Source organism: Podarcis erhardii, assembly GCF_964252035.2.
Source record: "Podarcis erhardii genome assembly, chromosome: 18".
Taxonomy (NCBI): domain Eukaryota; kingdom Metazoa; phylum Chordata; class Lepidosauria; order Squamata; family Lacertidae; genus Podarcis; species Podarcis erhardii.
The window spans coordinates 3,704,406-3,724,886 of record NC_138516.1 but is presented as its reverse complement, the minus strand read 5'-3'; the positions used below and the strand labels follow the sequence as shown (position 1 = coordinate 3,724,886).

At 43.1% G+C, this 20,481-nt stretch overlaps 1 protein-coding gene across 3 annotated transcripts in view; it reads right to left on the bottom strand.

Annotated features, from left to right (window-relative positions):
• KDM4B (lysine demethylase 4B) overlaps positions 1-20,481 on the bottom strand; it is a 186,542-nt gene that overhangs the window by 136,620 nt on the left and 29,441 nt on the right. For 2 of the 3 annotated variants that reach the window (XM_081846063.1, XM_081846065.1), the window contains exons 2-5: positions 19,314-19,476; positions 15,241-15,416; positions 13,866-13,980; positions 13,075-13,268 (exon numbers count right to left, since the gene is read on the bottom strand). In XM_081846063.1, the coding sequence (XP_081702189.1) occupies positions 13,075-13,268; positions 13,866-13,980; positions 15,241-15,416; positions 19,314-19,457 (629 nt within the window). In that variant the 5' untranslated portion in view covers positions 19,458-19,476. Of the gene's footprint in view, positions 1-13,074; positions 13,269-13,865; positions 13,981-15,240; positions 15,417-17,450; positions 17,604-19,313; positions 19,477-20,481 lie in introns of those variants that run through there. The other variant, XM_081846064.1, reaches the window with a different exon arrangement.

Below are 20,481 nucleotides of genomic sequence, written 5' to 3'. Positions count from 1 at the left end.
TGAACAGATGCTTTGTTTCTCTTCCTTTTTGAAACGGAGTGAGAGGGAGGAGAGAGTGCAGCTTTTAGCTAGAGACTTCTGGCTCAACCCATCCTTACAGAGAGGATCCTGACAGACTACGGAGCTGGGATGAATTATTAGTATTGTAGGAGGGGTGGGGAGGAGGTGGTTCCCTCATCAAGACAACACACTGACAGATCAGGAGTCTTTTTTAGAGGAACAGCTATAGAAAAGAGGAAAGAAGTATCTTTTGGCCAACACCCCTGTTGGCCAAAAAGGGTGAGAAAACAATTTAAACTCTCCTCATTATTCCACCTGTTACACCTTGAGTGGCAGATTCAAACCCAGGGTGCAGGAGGCACACAGGCAAAAGCTTTAGCACCTTGTAATTCACTCCTTCATCCTCTTTACTTACTCGAAGGCCAGAATCTCCTTGTTGCTAGAAACAAATGGCCATTGCTATAACTCCACCTGCTGGATGAACAGGGCCATGTTGGCTCCAGTAAGGCCCGTTTGAATGTTAGCAGGTGGGCTGGCAGGGTTCACATTGATTAACTAATGACTGCGGTATATGAAGCCTGAAAGCTTGCATTAATAACTCCATGCTGCACTCCTCCCATCTATCACCAAATTACTGGGGGATGCAAACTCTTAATATATACATCATTTCTCCTTGTGAGTCTCAGAGCTACACACAGACTTCTAATGAAGAATTCTTTTCCCAGGCAGTTTGGGCGAGCCAGAGAAGGCAGGAGCGGGCTTCTCTCCACACCACTTGGAGAGCCCTCCCTGTCTCTGGCTATAGGAAATAAACGGGAGTGCGTGCCATCCAAGCCCCCAACTAGCTCATCAATTGAGAAGAGCTTTGCTCTGCCAAATGGTGCTGCAGCTGAGCCATAAATCATGCCACAATAAATCTTGCTTTGCAGGGCCATTTCTATTTCAAAAACAGAAATTTACCAGAGTATAGCGTATGTGCCAGAGGGATGGAGCAGTTCGCATTTCATTGCTGTTTTGTATTTTTCTCTTGCTTCCTCCCTGTTGTTGGCATCCCTCTGTCTCGGGAGACAATGCAGTGCACCTCCAGGGGTGAGGTCAAACCACTGCATGAGCAGCACCAAAGTGACCTCCCCGGGGCGCAAGCCTGGGCTGCCCAGACAACAAGTGTTAGAAACTGAGATATGAAAGCTAGGAGCTAAATGACACCTTAAACCTAGGTTACAGGCGCAACAACAGAATGCCTAGGCACACTTTTTAATAACAAGAATACAAAGCTGAAAATGAATGAACTGCAGCTAAAATCTTACGTTCATTTTTCACATGGTCCAGTCCTCATCTGAAGACTGCAAAAAACAAAGCCACGCTCCCCCCCCCCCTAATATTCTTAAGAGTGTCTCTTCTTCAGTCTTCAGAGAGTGGCCGGAAGTGGGGAGGCAGAAAAAGGTCCTCCTTTCCTTCCACTCTGCAGACAAGACCTGGATTCTCCCTACACCCCCTTTCCTTCATATAAATATACAGTCATACCTTGGAAGTCGAACGGAATCCATTCGGAAACCAAGGCGTGGCTTCTGATTGGCTGAAGGAAGTTCCTGCAGACAATCGGAAGCCCCATCAGACGTTCAGCTTCCAAAAATAGTTTGCAAACTGGAACAGTCACTTCCGGGGTTTGCAGCATTCAGGAGCCAAAACATTCGAGAACTAAGCTGTTTGAAAACCAAGGTATGACTGTATCTTTTTAGCACTACAACTAACACCTATTAAAGGCCTATACAACTGATGGCAGAGACACCCACCTTGAGTGTCCAGTTCACAAACCTAAGACTTAAGTGTCCTTCAATGATCCCATTCTAAAATTTGTTTTGATTTTAAGCATCACTGTGAGAGTCTGAAGTAGATAACACTTTAACATGCACTACTTAAAGTATCATAACTAACTGGCTAGTATATTTCAAATTAAAAGCACATCATACATTAAAAGTACATTAAACAAGGCAACTAAAACCTAAACAAAACATGTTGGGTTTAAAAGAGAAAAAAGTTTTCCCAATCCATGCATGTTTTACTTGGGAGAAAGCCCCACTGAACTCAGCTGGGATTCACATCCAAGTAACAGGCAGATTCAGATCAGGGTTGAAAACAACCCTTTTTTCCTAAATGGTGCCCAAATTGCTTATTTTGCTAAACAAACAAGAAAAATAATTAAGTGGTCCACCAACATGCTTAGCAGTTTTCAATTGGACTGTGGGTGGGAAGTTTGAAAACCACTGCTCTAGTCTAGATCATTCTGCCTAGTTGTTCTCCTTCCATCTCCCACATGGGTGAAATTCCACCCAAGGTTTAATTACTCCTGTGCAATTAATTCCGCAGACAAACCTATTCCTCCAGCAGTTTCAAGGAAGGCTGACAGGGATGTGGGGAGAGTTTCACAACTCTCTTGAGGAAAGAGAGTCCATTTTCAGTGGATGAAATGAGATGGGAATGGGAGGGAAAAGGCAGCTGTACTCCTAGCCTGAGAGGGGGGACCTATCAGCTTGCCTGATCCTGCAGCGATCTCTTGGAAGTCTAGCAGGGAAGAATTTCTCCTCCCAAACCCTCAGCATCAGCAGTTTTAGTCTGAAATCTTAGGTGCAGTACTGCACCCAGAACTCAAACTGCTCGCGTTTATAAAATTCCCTGTCACAAAACGCACCTAGAACAATGGGAATTTCCAGCACTGGACCAGACCCCCCTCTCGGTGTCACTGATGTGGTCCAAAGTAAAGCAGAGCTTCCTCCCTATCACTGTTTAAATTCCTCTTGCCACACAGTTGCTTCTAAAAACAATGGACACCACAAATGCCTGCACACGCCACCAGTGTATATTTCCTGTGTAAAAGATAAGCACAAATCTGACAGGTAGGAAAATGAAAAGCCCTTTTATCCTACAGGGGTGGGGTGGGGGGGGAATGGGGTGTGTTTTTATGGAGATGAGAGTGCAGTTACAGAGGCAATGCCCCAGGATGGAGGAGTTAAGCTTTGACACTATTTGCATGCATACAGTGAAGCTCCTCCCCAAAATGCAGACAGCACCTCCTTGTTGACACAAAGGTATTAACAGCAGTAGTAGTACTAGTATTTTTTGCTGCTCTTTGTACAAAAGTACCTCAGAAGGACTTAGATTAAAACCATTAAAAACAGCAAAAGCATAAAAACATAGCAATTCAAATCAAAAAACAAAAAGGCACAGCTAAACTGCATGAAGTTACATGGCCACGGTGAATATAAAGATATTCAGGCCTTTCCCATTTCCCATTCTCTAGTATGGCACTGAAGGGTGTTGCTTTTGGGAACAAATAATCACAGCAATTTCATATGCACACTGCTTTGCTGCCTCTTCAGGGGAAGAAGGCCAAAGAGACATGAGACTCAAGAGATCGTATCCAGGTCCAACAATCTTTCAGGGTTCCCACAGAACAGGGCAGAGCAGTTGATAACTATGTACTAGAGGGCAGGGAGAAAAAATTAAACCAAAGGTTCCCAAACTTATTTGGCCTACTGTCCCCTTTTCAGAAAAAAATAAATATTGCTCAGCACCCCCCTGGAAATCTACTTCAAATGAACAGAAAGATGCAGTGACTGTGTTCTTTTATGTATATATATATATTTCTACCTATGTCCTACAACATAGTAAAGAAAGGTGCTGTTGTATATAAGACACCTTGAAGCTTGAAATTATAAAATTATTTTTAAAACATTATTAAATAACATTAAAAATAACCCTAATTAGAAGGATGAACCTGGTGTGCTGCATCAATTTAGTAATGTTTGGCTCTATGTTACATCAGGGACGCGGGTGGCGCTGTGGGTTAAACCACAGAGCCTAGGACCTGCCGATCGAAAGGTCGGTGGTTCGAATCCCCGCGGTGGGGTGAGCTCCCATTGCTCGGTCCCAGCTCCTGCCTACCTAGCAGTTCGAAAGCCCCCCAAAGTGCAAGCAGATAAATAGGGACCGCTTATTAGCGGGAAGGTAAACGGCGTTTCTGTGTGCTGCGCTGGTGCTGACTGGCCAGATGCAGCTTAGTCACGCTGGCCACGTGACCCGGAAGTGTCTTCGGACAGCGCTGGCTCCTGGCCTCTTGAGCGAGATGAGCGCGCAACCCTAGAGTTGGTCACGACTGACCTTTATGTTACATCAGTAAGTGTCCTTACACAACAGATGAAACATACAAACGGTTTTTCACAACTGGATGAGGAGGTAGATTTGGCCCTGGGATTAAAAACCCATGGGGTGGACCAGAGTCCCATTCGCCGCAGGGGTGGGGCTGGCGCTGCAGCCCACCAGCCATTGGCCAAATAGGCAGGCAAGCTGCAATCCACTTCCTCGCCTCCAGCACGACCGACCGCTGGATCCTGGGGAGGCATTGTCACTGTGCCACAACAGTTCCCGACTTCACAGTAAGCATCATTACACAACAGATGAATCATGTACAACACCCCCCACCAAGGAGTGGTAACACCCAGTTTGGGAAACACTGGCTTAAACCAATATTGCATCTTATTATGAAAGCAGGAGACAAACCCCAAAGGAAATTAAGTGCATTTGCTTTGTGCCTATTTTTTGTGTCCTCAGTGCTGCTATGAACATCCTGAAACTTTCTCTAAGGAATTCTGTAACCTACCAAAGGACAAAAACAGGCATGTCATCACTGAGGCCCTCTTCAATATGGAACTGAGCTCTTAAACAGTATCAAACACCAAACCCTCTAGTTAGGCTAAGTAATGCCATGAAAATGACTCTGAACAGGATGGGTTTTTCCAAACATCTAGCTTCTCTAGACTGACTAATTCAATTTTCCCTATCCATTCTCCACCTTGCAAGCACACACACACCCCGCCCCACCAAGGTGTTTCAACATTACAAAAAAAAAGCGAATGAATAGCTGTTTCATGCATTTTTTCAATGTTTTTTTCTTTAACTGATTTGCCAAAGGATTTGTATAACCCAATTTCCTCAAACAAAGACAGACAATTTGTAATCTGATTACTAAGAGATCTGGTTCAAACCTTTCTGTTCCTTGGTTCTATACAGCAAATACTCGGGAGTTGGGTTAACAGTATTAGAAGGGGCCAGGTGGCTATCTATTCTAATCCCCTGCCAGCCCTCTGTCTAACAGCCTTCTGAACAGATTTCCTACTAGATTTGGTGGAAACATGCAGCCGTCTCCACCTTGGCTGGATGTTTTGGAGGGTGCTGTTGTGCAGCCTGAAGGCTGCTCATGCTTCCTGCCACCACGCCTGGTCTCTCAAGAGAACCCAGCCTCCTCAGAGTGAGAATCCGCCATCATCGTCCTGTTTCAATGCCCTTCCTGCCCAGGGTGTCACCAGCAAAAGAGGCTGTTGCTCCACCAATTAAGACTCCATTCTTCATAGCTGCTACCTTGGTCCCTGCCCAAAGTCTACTCACTTTCCTTCCCTTTCCTTGGGTCCACTTCTTCCTATTTCCTGCCTGCCTGACTTAGAAAGCCGACACAAGAATTCTCCTCCACATTTGTATCCTCCTTATTTTTGCTAGCTTGCCTCAAAACTCTCACTCAACAGTATTTTAATACAGTGGATCCTCAGGTTATGGCGGGGATCCATTCCAGAGGCCCTGCCACAACCCGAAAATGAAGCACATCGAAGCGCCACAATGTGCATGTGCAATTTAACACTTCTACGCATGCGCCAAACCCAAAAGTAACCCATTCCGGTACTTCCGGGTTTGCCGCGGACATCCGCCAAAGCAGACGCAAGCGGAGGCGGACACAGAACAAGGTTTGACTGTATCCAAAATATTCAGCCAAGCTTTATTTGGAATTATTTTTAATTGAGTGATAGTTTCCTCTGGTTTTCTTTAATATTTGCTAAAACAGTATTTGGGTCTACTACATCTCTTGCTTGTGTCGATCATTCTGTGGACCAACTTTGGTATCAAGATTCTGAACAGAAGTAACGCCACCTATGCTTCCTACTATCAACACCCCTATGATTAATGCCCTCAAAAGACATGGGGGGGTTACAAAGGTCAGCACATAAATATTCATAAGCTTGGCTGTATTTTGGGGAGGGAAAGGAAGGAAGAGTTCAATTGGTTTTCCTTCTTTTCCTCTCAAAAAGAAAAAACATTAAGCTTTCCAGTAATGTAATTTAGCAATTTGCTGCATTTTAATCATTGCATATAAGTGTATAAGGTAATTATATATAATATGCCTAATTGATACAGCGCAAACCTCCCACCACTACCAGAGGTTCAATATGGGATGCAGAATAGGACTGAATGCAAAGACTGAGGGCAGGCTGGGAAAAGGTGGTAATTAGAGCAAGGAATGAAAGAGCTGTGTGTTATAATTAGATGAAGAGAAGCATGCAAAGCAATGGGCTCAATTTGGCAGCTCCCCACGTGGGCGGCTTAATATGAAATTTCTTGGCAGCACAAAAGCTCCCAATGGTGTGGATTTTGAAGCCAGTTGTCCTCCTCCTGAATACTCCATGTTATACCCTGCCCCATGAATTCATGTTCCAGTGCAAGGGCAGATAAGGGAAAGTAGTGCAGATTTCAAACTTATTACACCATGACAGCTGACCAAGGACTACAGGCTTTGGGCGAAAAACTGCAAGGGCCAGGAAACTAGACTCATAAGAGACTCAGGTGGACTAAAACTAGTTCACTCCTCAGTGATTCCTCAAGTTCAGAAGGGAACAGTCAGCCCCTATGACTGGCAGGCCATCTGTGTTTGCCTGATCAACAGAGCAATGAATTCTTCTTGTGACATTTCTGATTCCGGCTTCCATACATCCAGCTTAGTGCACTGACCTTCAAAGTGTCTAGCAATGGATGTGGCTGCTTCCAACCACACTCTGGCCTTGGAGGAACCAAAAGCTGCTACTTCTCAAAAATACTGCATCAGTTTCCAGGTCACACCAGCAAAATCCAAAACCACCTCACCTGCAGCTAACCATTTTGGGTGGCACAGAAAGGACACACATATAACTAAATGTAGAATGGCCCTAGGTTAATTTTAACTCTGCCCCAAAGGTAAATGCAGAGTAGCTTTATAAATACACAACTAGCTGGCCACATTCTCCAATACTGTTGCACACCAAGGCACACTTGAAAAAGCTAAAAATCTAGAAGAATTGAGGGAGATCTTTTGTCAATCCATCACCTGTCATTTAACTCATTTATCAATCAATTATATTTATAAAACTGCACAATACTACAGCCTCAATATTTGCCCCTTTAAAACATATGGAAGTATGATATAATTTATAATTCAGCATAAGCTACAACACAGTGATTGATCATTTGCTATTAGAATAATATCCCCCCTTTTTTCCATATCAAATCTTTATTACAGCCTTAATATAAGATACTCCATTGATTAAAACTGGCTCCTACTGATTAATCAACCCAAACTTTAGTTGGTTAAGCCACCAAATAAATTCTTGCATATGTAATAGGGAAAGGGAACTGACATGAACAAAGATTTTATTGTGAAGGAACTCTTTTTAAGGCATGGAAGGGCACTCATGTAGAAATGAGTGCAATGTCCTGATGCATAAATATCTCCTGCCAGTGGCTGTTAACACCAACTCTGCCTCTGTTATTGCACAGCATGACTTCCAAACTGGTGGAGTTCGTAACTCTCTTCACTCCTACTATTCCCTGAGGTACTCTAAGATTATCACTACCAGGGTTGAAGAGTCTATAAAAAGGATGAAGGGAGCTGGGAAAATTCCACAGAGGTAGAACCAGAGAAGGAGAGTCACGGAATCATCATTAACAACCATTTCTGACAAAAGGCAGCCAGCTGCACCAGTCTTTTTTTCTTGAAATCGAAGAGCTCCCCCTGCTGACTTATGGCATCCTTATTATTTGCAATAGCAAGAATGGTCTGTGTTGGTCTCAGAAATTAGGATCACCGAAATAGTATCATATTGCTCCAGCCTGGAGCTTAAACCAGGAGAGGGAGGGACCACAGCTCAGTGGTACAGTGCATAGTATGCAGATAGCGGGGGGGAGGGGGGGGACCCATCTTGACCTGAAATCACGGACAGCTGCTGTCAGGCGAGTAGGAAAATCTAGGTGAAATAGCCCGACTCTCATTTTTGCAGTATTCTTTAATTAGACAGGCAATGTAGAACTCAGAATATTTAAAATGTCCTTTTTTATTAATTCGTTCCACTATATCCCAACTACTTAGTCCCCCAAAGAGGCTCATAATGAATTAACACAAAAACTGAAGCACTCATATGATAAAGCAATAAGATGCATAAAGTAAGATATTGTGTAAAAGTGAAGGATCAAAACTCGAAAGGTCAGACAAAAGAAAAAAGGTTCAACTCCCTTTCTCAAAGGGCATGGATCTAATGAGTTTCCTTTTGGGAAGGAATTCCATGACACTGGAACTTCCATTGACTCCTGGTTCACACATACTGCTAAGCCAAACAAGTTGCCCCATAGGCGATCAAACAAACCACAGCTTGTTTCTACCTTAATTAATTGTAGCCTTAGGTGCAAACCAGGCATAAAAAGGCACTACTTTCTGGTAGATGGCAAGTCTTGTCTCCTGCGGTGTATGGAATCCATGCAGGATAGTGGATTCTAATCCAGTTTTTGAAATAGAGCAAGTCAACATCTACAGAGCGAGTCAACACCTTAACCAGAAGCTGCATTCAGCTTAAAAGCAGCCCTGTTCTGCTTTCTATGCCATGTTAACATGCATGCAGTACAATCCTATCTTCAATGGGGCTTGCTCCCTAGTAGGAGAGTATATGTTTGAAGCCCTAAAGGCACTTGCGAAACAAAGCAAAAAGCTGCAAGCCTCTAGACAAGGCTCTGAAACTGTGTGTGAGCAAGCCCTGGCTCAGACATACATGTAACGCTGTGTGATTTCTCTACACTTAGGTTACCCTACAGTTGATAGAAAGCTGGAAGCATGAACTGACTCCGGAAAAACAATCAGTTTGATTTTGTATCATAATTCTGTTTGGGGTTTTACTGACATCCTATTGAGAAATATAAAGGCACCTGATGACGCATAGTCAAGTGGGAAATATGCATTTGTAAACCAGCTCTGCAAACAACGCTATAAACACACGTCGTAACGGTGGTTTCCACCTGCGTGGGCAGGAACCAACTTGGTGTGCTTTGTGCTTTTCATTAAGTGGGGTCTGGGGGCTATTTGTACTAAGCAACTTGATTCATCATAGGCCAAAACGTCCACCTACCTCATGCCGCAGTCAAACTCCTGATGCCCGCTGAGTCACCTTCATCACCAAGCCCTGCTTCAGTGGCAGGGGGTCAGCTTATGGGAATCTCATTAATGAATGCAGATCTATGCTGCAACAGCTTTAGAGGAAGAGCTGGCTGTCCTTGGCAAAGACGTACCCTGGAAGCATGTGTGAAGCTGGCTTTTCTTTCTTTTTTTTAATCAATCTCAGGAGGACAGAGTTTCAAATCAGAAATCCCAAGCCCTCCTGCATTGGCCAGAAGAGGTTTCAACTAATCTCTGTTAATAAATCTTTGCCCAGAAAGCCCAACTGCTTTTGGCCTTAATACAAAAGCAACATCTGCTAGAGTGGTCTTCTGATTACAGAACCCCCACCAGGAAGCAGGATTAGTCTTCTCTTATCAAAACTGCACGGGCTCAGAGGGTATTCTCAGACCTCCCTTTAATGCTGGACTAAGTAGCACTGAATCCAGCCAAGTATTAACGCTGCATTTGCTAGTGGGCTTCTGTTCTGTTTCCACCTGACAGTTCTGTGCAAAGGCAATCAATCCTAGCCTATTCCTGAATGGAAAAGGCTCTAACCGCAGTGCATGGAATATAATCCATTCAGCTGAATTTATATAAAGAAACAGTAAACATTCACATGAGCAATAAATGCTGAAAAAAGCAAAGTAGTCCAATTGGCACATTGGAGAAGGGGAGGAAGTCAGAAAAGAAAAGGGTTGGTCAGATGCAGAGCGCAGACTATGCAAAGGAAGCCAGAATACTTTCTTCATACCCAGAGGCAGATCTTGGAATACAATTCCACTACTAAATCAGTTTGATGTCTTTTTCACAGAGGAAGAGCCCAATGTCTTCATGCCCCTTTGTAAACCATGGCATCCAACTTGCAACAGATAGAAACACAAATGCTCAATTCACCTTGGTGTAAGCCTGCAAGGAGAGTCTGGTGCTACAGCTCCCAACCAGGGAACACAGTAAAGTAAGGTAAAGGTAAAGGGACCCCTGACCATTAGGTCCAGTCGTGACCGACTCTGGGGTTGCGGCGCTCATCTCGCTTTATTGACCGCTTCCAGGTCATGTGGCCAGCATGACTAACCTGCTTCTGGCGAACCAGAGCAGCGCACGGAAACGCCGTTTATCTTCCCGCTGGAGCGGTACCTATTTATCTACTTGCACTTTGACGTGCTTTCAAACTGCTAGGTTGGCAGGAGCAGGGACCGAGCAACGGGAGCTCACCTCGTCGCGGGGATTCGAACCACCGACCTTCTGATCAGCAAGTCCTAGGCTCTGTGGTTTAACCCACAACGCCACCTGCGTCCCTCACACACAGTGAAGTACAATTTACCAAATAGGCTGATGATCTCAAAGCAGTCTCAGTACCCCTCATAAAACTACTGTTCCCAGGTTATTTTATTCTATTTTACTTATTTTAGTGAGGGGGAGGAGAGCTACGACAGTAAAATGGGACTTAAGCCAATTGAAATTGGTGTTGTACATGTACCATCAAGTGCAAACCATTCCAGTGGCAGGATTTTGGTTCACAACAAATAGTATTTTCCCTGTCCTGCATACAGAACACAAATATAGGAAGTTGCCATACAGAAGGGCAAACTATTTGTCAATTGAGCCCATTATCATTAACTCTGACCAGCAGCATCTCTCCAGAGTCTCAGGGAGAGGGAAGACTTTCCCATCAACTGCTACCAGATCCTTTTAACAAGATGCACTAGGGAGTGAATCTTGGACTTTCTGCATACAAAGCAGGTGCTCTACCATTGAGTTATGGTCCCTCTGCTTTCTGGAGGCTTTTATATTGTGCTCCTGTTTTACAAGGTGCCAACCATTCTGCCTTTGCTACTCCTGAAGGATATTAATGTAGAGAAAAAGACAAAGGGTTACAAAATCCCTTTGTGTATTCGCAATGGATGGGGAAAGGCAGAGCCATCAGGATAAAAAGAGAGGTGCAAGGAGGAGGAAATTGACTGGAAGGTCTAGCTGCAACTCAGAACAGATTTCAACCACTACACCCTCCACTTTGAATAAATCACTACGTGAGAATTACATTGCTACTATTAACATTATTAATTTCATTTGTAAAGGCACCTACTACAAAAAGGCTCAAAGCAACCTACAATACAAAAAAACCAACAAAATAATTGAAAGCAAACACCCAAAATGATCATAAACTAATTCTAAAAGAAACAGACAGAAACTCAATCCTCTCATCACATATACAAGCCAGCTAAAACAACCATAATGCCAAAAGATGTTAATGCAACGTTCTAGTGCCACTTATGCTAGTCCAACGGGGGAAGAACTTTGCTAAGGATTGCTTTTACCTCTGTAGATCAGAAAACTAATGAAACAGAGAAAAATTAAAGTAGGAAAAATATACTCCTTTCCTGTTAGAGGTCTGTCTTAGAGCTTTGTCAGAAGCTCAGCCCCAAGCCCCATTAGCATGCTAAAATCAAACCACTGAAAATATAGCTGTGTCTAAAGAACCAAGAGAACTTCTAGCTTTGGAACTAGCACCACCTAGCGGAGGCCAGGAAGCAAATAAAGCAAGATTTTTTGAGCTTTCAAAAATGAAGAGATGAGCTGTGAGGGTGTACAATAAATCAATCTCTAAGTTAAAGTGTGCTTCAGAAACAAAAAGGTGCCCCTGGAAGAGGTATGTCTTTTGGACTAAATGGGAAAAATCCTGAGGCCATGTTTTGTTTTTTATTTAAAAAAACAACAACAACTGCACCATGACACCAAAGCCCTAGTTGGATTAGTCCATTCCTATGCGGAAGGCAATGGCAACTGCAAAAATGGTCTCATTAACTGGGGTCTGAGCCATGCTCCTGGCACCTCTTGCACACCCTCAGGCACTGTCATCCTGGAGACCAGTAGTGCCAATGGGAAATCATACTGCAGAAAATAATCTTGTCACAGTGCTCTGGCAGACAACAGTTTTCCAGTGACATTTCAGATCCACTTTGCCTGGAAATGTCAGTATTTATAAGTTGCATCACTAATCTCAGGAAAGTACACTTTTGGGACATCCATCAAGTTGCCATGCATTAAATACAATTAAAAAACCATGCACCCAGGAATCAGAAGGCTACCTCTTCCCTGACAGCTCTTTTCCACATCAACAGGAGCATATATGGACATACCATTTACTAATAAAGCTACAGCAGTAGCAAAACTCCCAGCCCATATGCTGCTACATAGGAAAGGCCTGCCCATTTCTCAACTTAACAGGATCTGACCGTTGCAGATTTTTCCCCCAAAAGGTACAGTGTGCCAATGGTATGACAAGATATGACATACTCATGCTTTGCATCACTGCAGGAGTTTGCCAAACAGGAGATTACCAGAAACTGCCTGATTTGCATATTCCTATATTTGCTTGATATTATTTTTTCCTGGGTGCTGAAGCAGAATTGTAGGTTTTTGGAGTCACATCACAAGGAGGCTTTCTCAACTGCTGTATGTGATTGGATTCTGTCCCTTACTCTGCAGACACTTTCAGGTGACATGCCCATTCTCTGGATGATCTCTGTGCAAAGGGTGTGGTTTCACCTGGACACTGGACTACATAGCCCTGCCATGTACCAGGAGACTGAACCACTCAGCTACGGCCCTTCCAGCTTTGGTAGGTGATGTTTCCTTGGTTCAAAGCTTGTGGTTCCTTGGTATAGAGCATCCAGGGGTAGGATTTGAGCGCAAAGAAGCTTCACTGGAATGCCAACCCTGCTAGTGGTCCTGCTTTGGACCCAGATGGCTTTGTGGTCTCTTTTATAATGCTAAATACCCACCCACAACATACTCACCAGGATTTGGGCTCTCCAAAATGCAGGTAGTTGATGCTGTAAAGATCCATGTCCTCTGTATGCCAAGCAAATGTGGTTTTCCACATCCCAAAGTAGAGGTAGGGGGTGTTCACGCCTTCGATGATAATTCCACACTGGTGTTCCACCATATCTAGTAGAGTGTTCAGATTCCCAATATTCCACTGTTCCACATCCTATAGGAGGAGAAAGAAGCCACTCTCAGGAGGGAAAGCAAGAGCTCCTTTTGCTTCAGGACAGAGAGGCTGCTGGCTGCCACATCCACATGCAATGTCTTAAGGAAACACATGTGGCAAGAGCAGGGTGCCTGCAGCCATTACCAACAGCAGGGGTGTGGGACACGCAATGGTCTACTGGGCAGCAGGTCTGAGGGAAAGAACTGGAATACGCACACACACGCACACCATCAAACAGGTACAAAAATTCCCCTCTGCAACATGAATTACTCTCCACCAATGTTAAGGAGAGATCTGATTCACAGAGGAAGGGGGGAAGGATGACAATGGAAGTTGGAAGAGGGAGACAAATCATGACTGAAACCTGCTCTAAGTATAATGCACATATGACTATATCCACCGAGTTCTGCTTAAGGGTCACCTTAAGCCAGTCACAGCTCCTAACTAAGGAATCACAAGAAATGCAGTACTTTTGAAAGAAGCCAGAAATCCCTGCACAAAAGGTTCTCAGCACTTCCATTTAATTAGAATTGATATTAGAAACTGATCTGGGTCTGCAGAGTGGACACACACTCATCTCATCTCATTGTCGCTTACTGCATCATAAAGGGAACCGCTGATATCTGCTCCATAAATAGGAGACACAAAAGTCAGATTCTTCCAGTATTTGCGTTCCAAGTCATCAAAATCTTGGTGCCGGGGGGTACAGTACCTGGTAAATGAAAAAGAAGAGGAAGCAAAAGATTAGACATGGCAATCCCACTTAATCTCACATGCTTGTACTTCACACACCTGATCACTTTTATAAGGAATGTGCTTCTGTGTAGGGAACAGTGTGCAAACTACACAGCTGCAGCCACACGACACACATATACGTGTGGAGGAGCTTTAAATCGCTGGAGCTGGCACATAGGGTTGAAAGTGCGCATGACTTTCCTGCAGAAAAGCAATTTCTATGTAAAGATTTATTCCACCTGACAAGCCACATCAGGGCAACTAGACTACTGGGGAGCCTCTCCCCCCCCCCGCCCCCCAATGTGGCTTAGCTAGTTACCTTAAAAGCACCAGAATTGTGGTAGCTGATGATTGCAGCCAACAAAACACACAAACACACACAGAGAGAAAATTTAGGTTCCCCCTCTTTGCTCAACAGCATGGCCATGCAGCCTTTTATGCCCCGTCCCATATTAAGAACCATGCGGGAAAGGTGCTTTAGCCGTGTGTACTCCAGAATGCACCTGTGGGAATCACTTCATTTGATGCACCTCCCCTTTCTCCGATTCCTCCTAAAGCTGCCCTCATTCTTCAAACCCCATTAGACTTCCTTCCTTCTCTACTTATTTTCTCTGGCTTTCAAACTGCTTTCTCTTCCTTTCTATGTAATTTCAGAGCAACTGAGACAATATTTTATATTATTTTCAAAAAAAGCATTTCCCCTTTTTTGTATAGCTTGGGTAGCATATGTTTTCCCCCAGATAGCTAAGAACAAATTGTTGAGATTCTGCTGTATCTGCACGCATTTGTAGAGAGAAATTACTTCAGCTTGCTTTCCAGAACAGCAGGAGGGCAATCCCATCAAACCCCAGTGGGGCTTCCTTTGAGTAGACCTCAGTAGGACTGAGAAGTCTAATCTAAAGCAGCCATAGTAGAAATTGAAGGAGGGAAAGTCTTTATTCCAGATTAGTTAATCCAGAGTACTTTTGTCTCTGGCTCTGACCATAGCAGGCATGCAGCTTCTTAGAGATTATCCCTGAGAGTGTGGCCCTTGACAGAAAAAGACGGTCCATCTCTGCCGTAAAAATGTGTAGGCTCAAATCCTATAAAAAGCACAGGAAGGTGCATCACAGAGGAAACTAAACATGGCCAACACCCAGGCTGCCTCTATCAATACTAAATAAGAAAGTGCTTCTCTCACTGTTAAATCATTGTCCATTTTAAAACAAACACCATAATGGTCCTAACATGTACATACTTCTCACTATTGGCCAAGTGACGATAATCTCCAACCAGCATTGGTTTCTTCTGAATATTATACTGTGTGAAGAGTCCCGACTGCCCAGTCACCACCTGTTGGATGGGAGCGGGGATGACCATGCTGTCAATGTCGTCATAGCTCCTGCGTGGCTGCCACTCCTTGGGAGGAATCACCTTGAAAGCAGGTGGGAAAGCACATGTCAAGATCTCACTACTAAAAGGCACAAGGATTACAGTAACATAATTATTTTTGTCATTGAAACAGCAGCCAGGATTATCTTGGCTTCATTACTTGTTTAGTTCGGAGGAAGCTCCTTTACTATTATTATAATACTATACTAATATCATCATCAGTTGTAGAACTAGTATGCTTGGCATCCTGGTCAAGTCACTGGTCAAATATAAACTGAGAATCAATTGATCACTGAAATATAAACTGAGAATCAATTGATCAATTGATATTGGTCAAGTATTCAATGAAGCTAAGAATGCCACTGTATACAGAGTCAGCTATTTATTTCATTATGGTGCCACTACTAGAAAGGGCAGGAGTAAAGGTTATTTGAATCCATTCCTACATCAGTCAGCTGCAAACCTAGCAGATGAGCAAAGTTGCTGCTGCCTATGAGTTATAACTGCAGTAGGAACAGAAGAAGTCGTCAACAGCAAAGGTCACTGCCTGCAATTCCTTGTGACTCCAACTTATTTGCTACAGGAACCAGGTGGTGCCAGTTCTATAACTGTAGGCTGATTGTGGTCTTCTAAGATAAAAGCCAAGACAAGTAGTTGCTCTGCAATAAATGGTTCACATTTAAGACAAATCAAACCTAAAATTGGTTATAATAGTGAGAGAGGGAGGGAGGGAGTGCTACTGCAAAACAATGAAATTAATGAATTCGATTTTTCTTAATTTCACTTAATTCATTTTTACTTTATTGTTCTTACGTATCAAATTTGTTGATAAGGCTTTCAAAACATCTGACCACTCTTTGACAGTATATTTGGTCAGTTGACCAAATTTTTTGTTGGCAAACGCCCAACCCTAGATGTAGGGTCCTTCTGAGCAGAAACTGCTAGCATGAATATCCCTATTAAAGGCAGTATTCTCAGTGCTCCCTCACTCAATGCAAGAGAACATGGAAGAGTCACATTTTGGCTGGAGATAAAGGAGGCATCAAAGTACCTCGAGGGGCATTCTTGGAATTAAAAAAGTGACTCCCCATTGGCAACTTATTAAGCCTGAGTATCTTATGTAACAGCAATTAAACTGCCTTGCTTATATTGGCTTCTCCACCCAATCTTAGTTCACATATCCCTTCCTTCCTTGTCCTTTGTCACACCAACTCCAACCAATATTGAGAGGATTGTTTTTTTTTGTCTTATGTTGGCACCTTGAAAAGGGCAAGAAGCTTTCTGATTGTACAACACAGCCTATTTGTAGGACACTGATAAGCTGCTGCTACATACAGTGCAACTCAACTAAGAAAACAAACCATCTGTTTCACTGTGATCAAGGAGCCCATGCTGAGTCTAGTGGAGACCAGCTAACTGGAATATATCCAGAGAAGTCCTGGGAAACTGAACAATGCAGAAAACAACAACAGCAAAGCAAAATTAAACGGCACCTGGCCAGGCTGAATTAGGAAATTACTGCCTACAAACCTCTGGATTAAAAAGGCTGAAGTTTACTTCCTTTCTTAAGCAGGCAAGGGCCTACAGCCCAGGTGGGGCTCACTAGCTCAGGGAGAAGGTGTGTCATTCCTCAGCTGGAATACGCTCAGAACAAGCATGCTATGTGCTTCATGTTTTGCACATAGAGGAAAAAAGTGTCCCAGGTTCCAAAGATTTGGAGGGGGAAATGGAATTTACTGTGGGCACCCTTGCTATTCCTAATTCACACCTAAAATAGTAACAATCCCCCTGCCCCAATTCTCCAGAAGAAAACCCTTTTGCTATCTGCCTAAAAAGGTAGTTAAGACACAATAATTAAGCACCCAGCAAAGCAAAAAGCCTCAGACAATAGAAGAGGAAAACCTCATTGTACCTGCCACCTACAACTGGCTGATAGCTAGTTAGAATAATCTACCTCCAAGGAAGCAAACCTAGTGAAATTCATTAGTACACTTGACTGGACAAGGACACATGACCTGGAAAGCTTTCAACAATACTCCTTTCCCCTGTGAATCTGTAATAAAATTAGTAATTGACCTGCTTCAATGAGGACCTTGTGTTTCCTGACTCAACTCACTCCTTGCTGAAGCTGTTTTGTTCTGCTGAATGTCCCCTGCGTGTGTTTTTGTGCCAGGTTGTGGCAAATAAGGCTCAACTATGCGGAGACAACTTTCCTGATGCTCCAATACACTTAAATGCCCATGTTGAAAATATTAAAGAAAAAGCAATTATATAAATAGAAACTAAGCCTTTTCCAGCTAGATTTTCCACTTCCCCACTCCCACACCTTCCTCAGGGCCACCACTTTTTAACGTTAGTCAGGGGCGATACTAGGCTTTATTTCACCTGGGACAAAGACCTTGTTTGGCACCCCTCTGTGCACATTTGTGTACACACACAGAGGCTGGGAGCCTAAATGGCGCCCCTCTGGAGGCTTCACTCAGGGCAAACAAAAAAACAAAAAAAAACCTGGCTAACCCTCCCATGGCCACAGCTTTGTGTTAGTATTACTAACTGGATTTTTAAAATATATAATTGAATGTTACCCACAAGCCACTTTGAAGCATTTGTATCCTAAAAGTTAGAATACAAATTATTATGATTAATAAAATAAATATTGTGCACTTTAAGTGTGATGAATAGAATAGATTTTTTTTAAGGGGACAGCCTGGAAATTGTGAAGCAGGCCCCGCTGCCGTTCCAACCATCCACCTAATAATAATAATAATAATAATAATAATAATAATAATAATAATAATAATAATAAATTATTTATACCCTGCCCATCTGGCTGGGCTTCCCCAGCCACTCTGGGTGGCTTCCAAAAAAGTATTAAAATACTGTAATACATCAAACATTAAAAGCTTCCCTCACACAGGCCATGGTGGGTACAGGGGGCTGCAAGCATTGGTACTTTATTTAAAGGTGTTGGGGGTGCCAACAGAGTACATTCAACAGATGGCATTCCCTTTGTGCTCATTTGCCCAAATCCCAAAGCTACCCCCAAAGCCAGTATCAAACTTTAAGCTGGCACTGGTATTTGTGGACAGCACAGTAAAAAACACTTTTCTTGTGCTAGCCAGCATTATTACGTATCAAAAACACGATTTCAAGGTGCAGGATATATGTATCCTGACGATTTTGACAACTGATCTGCCCCAAACCATTATCTAAATATAGGTGTGTTCTGTGGTGCATCATGGTGTGAGAGAAATCCCATGTAAAGAATCATACAGATCTGTGTCTCAGATCTGTTTGTGGATCATGTTGGTGCTACACTGATGAAGAGATTCAAACAGGGTCCCTGCAGACACTGTGGTTAAGTGGGAGTTTGAACTTCCCTGGTCAGCTGTTAATTTGGAGAAAGATAGGGGTGTGTTTTGATTTCATGTGGTTCTTGGCTTCTTCTATTGTGGTTTCCTGCTCTTTACACACCAAACTTCTACTTGGTGAGTGTCATTTACACATCTTTCTCTTGGGAAGGTTGGGCAGGAGGTCCTGAATCAAGAGCTGAGTGGGATTTTGCTATTTTTTCCGGGAGGTTCCTGAAACGTTTTTCGCTATTTAAACCCACATTTCAAACGAAGTAGTGGAAATGTAAAAAGAAATAATTTCTAGAAAATCTTTCACATTCGCACTATTTTGTGGTTCTGCTACCCCCACCCTCGTTTAGATGTGGCAGCCATTTTGTGAATCCTCATGTCTCAATGGCAACCATTTTGTGACTTGTACGCACAACCCTCTCCGAATTAAAAAACTGAGGGACCAAAAGGTTGACAATCCCTGATCTTTACTTTAATCCCAATTAAAATCAAGCTCCTACCAATTAAACCCTTTACTGTCACAGACCATAGGAAGATCAGCTGGGACCACTTCCTGGACCACTGAGACCAAACTCACCTTAGCAAGTCCAGCTCTGTGAGCTCCCTGGGATTCGATATAAGCAATATATTTTCCAAAGTCCTGGAATTCTTCTAGTGTTGGACGGAACGTCATGATTTTACAGCTGGGATTCTGTGGACTTGGGTTTTCAGACCCCATCATGCTGGTGAGTTTTTAGCCCCTATACAGCAAAGAAAGTGAGAGAAGATAAAAATATAAGTTAAATGAAGACCACCACACCCCCTTTGATTCATTTCTTTTTGCGTTCTTTTTTAGTTTTATGCATCCAATGGGAAATGTTTGTTTATTTTCAGCAGTCCAAGAAGTCAACATGGAACAAGGACAATCTTATTAGAGATATTCTTTAAAATGTCATTGCAGAATACCTACTGTCAGTTGTAGGAATATTATATATGTAGTGCTGGAAGCTGATGCGAGTGGCTGGGGCAACCCAGTCAGAGGGGGTAGGGTACAAAATATAAATTGGTATTATTACTATTAAAATTAAGAAATCATATTTGCACAACTTACGCAGCTATCAGAGGTGGGCAATGTGGCAGATCTACTGACACATTCCAGGGAGGAGAAGCGAACTCTTATTTTGACAACTTATCTTATTCTAGCTTCTAGTTATAGTATAAAATTAAAATAAAATAAGAGATGAAGTTATTATTGTTCAGCAATACTCAAGAGCAAACCTACAGAAATTTATAAATTTAGGCTACTCAAGTCCATTTATTCCAGTGGCTCTATGCGGAGTATGGCTAACATGGGATATCACCCATTGCAATTACAGTAACTCTAACCATTATTGTGACTATTTTGTTTTTTAAAAAATCCTGTACCCTCAGAAAAATGATTCCCAGGGTTGCTAAAAAGCAATTTTAAACAATCACTACAGTGGTGCCTCGCAAGACGAAATTAATCCGTTCTGTGAGGCTCTTCGTATAGCGGTTTTTTCGTCTTGCGAAGCAAGCCCATTGACAGCTTAGCGGATTAGCGCTATTAGTGGTTTAGTGGCTTTTAATGATCAGCTGTTAAGCGGCTTATCAGCGGATCAGCTAATAAGCGGCTTAGCGGCTTAGGAAAAGGGGGGGAAGGGAAAAAAAACCCGCAGGAACTCGCAAGACATTTTCGTCTTGCGAAGCAAGCCCATAGGGAAATTCGTTTTGCGAAGCGCCTCCAA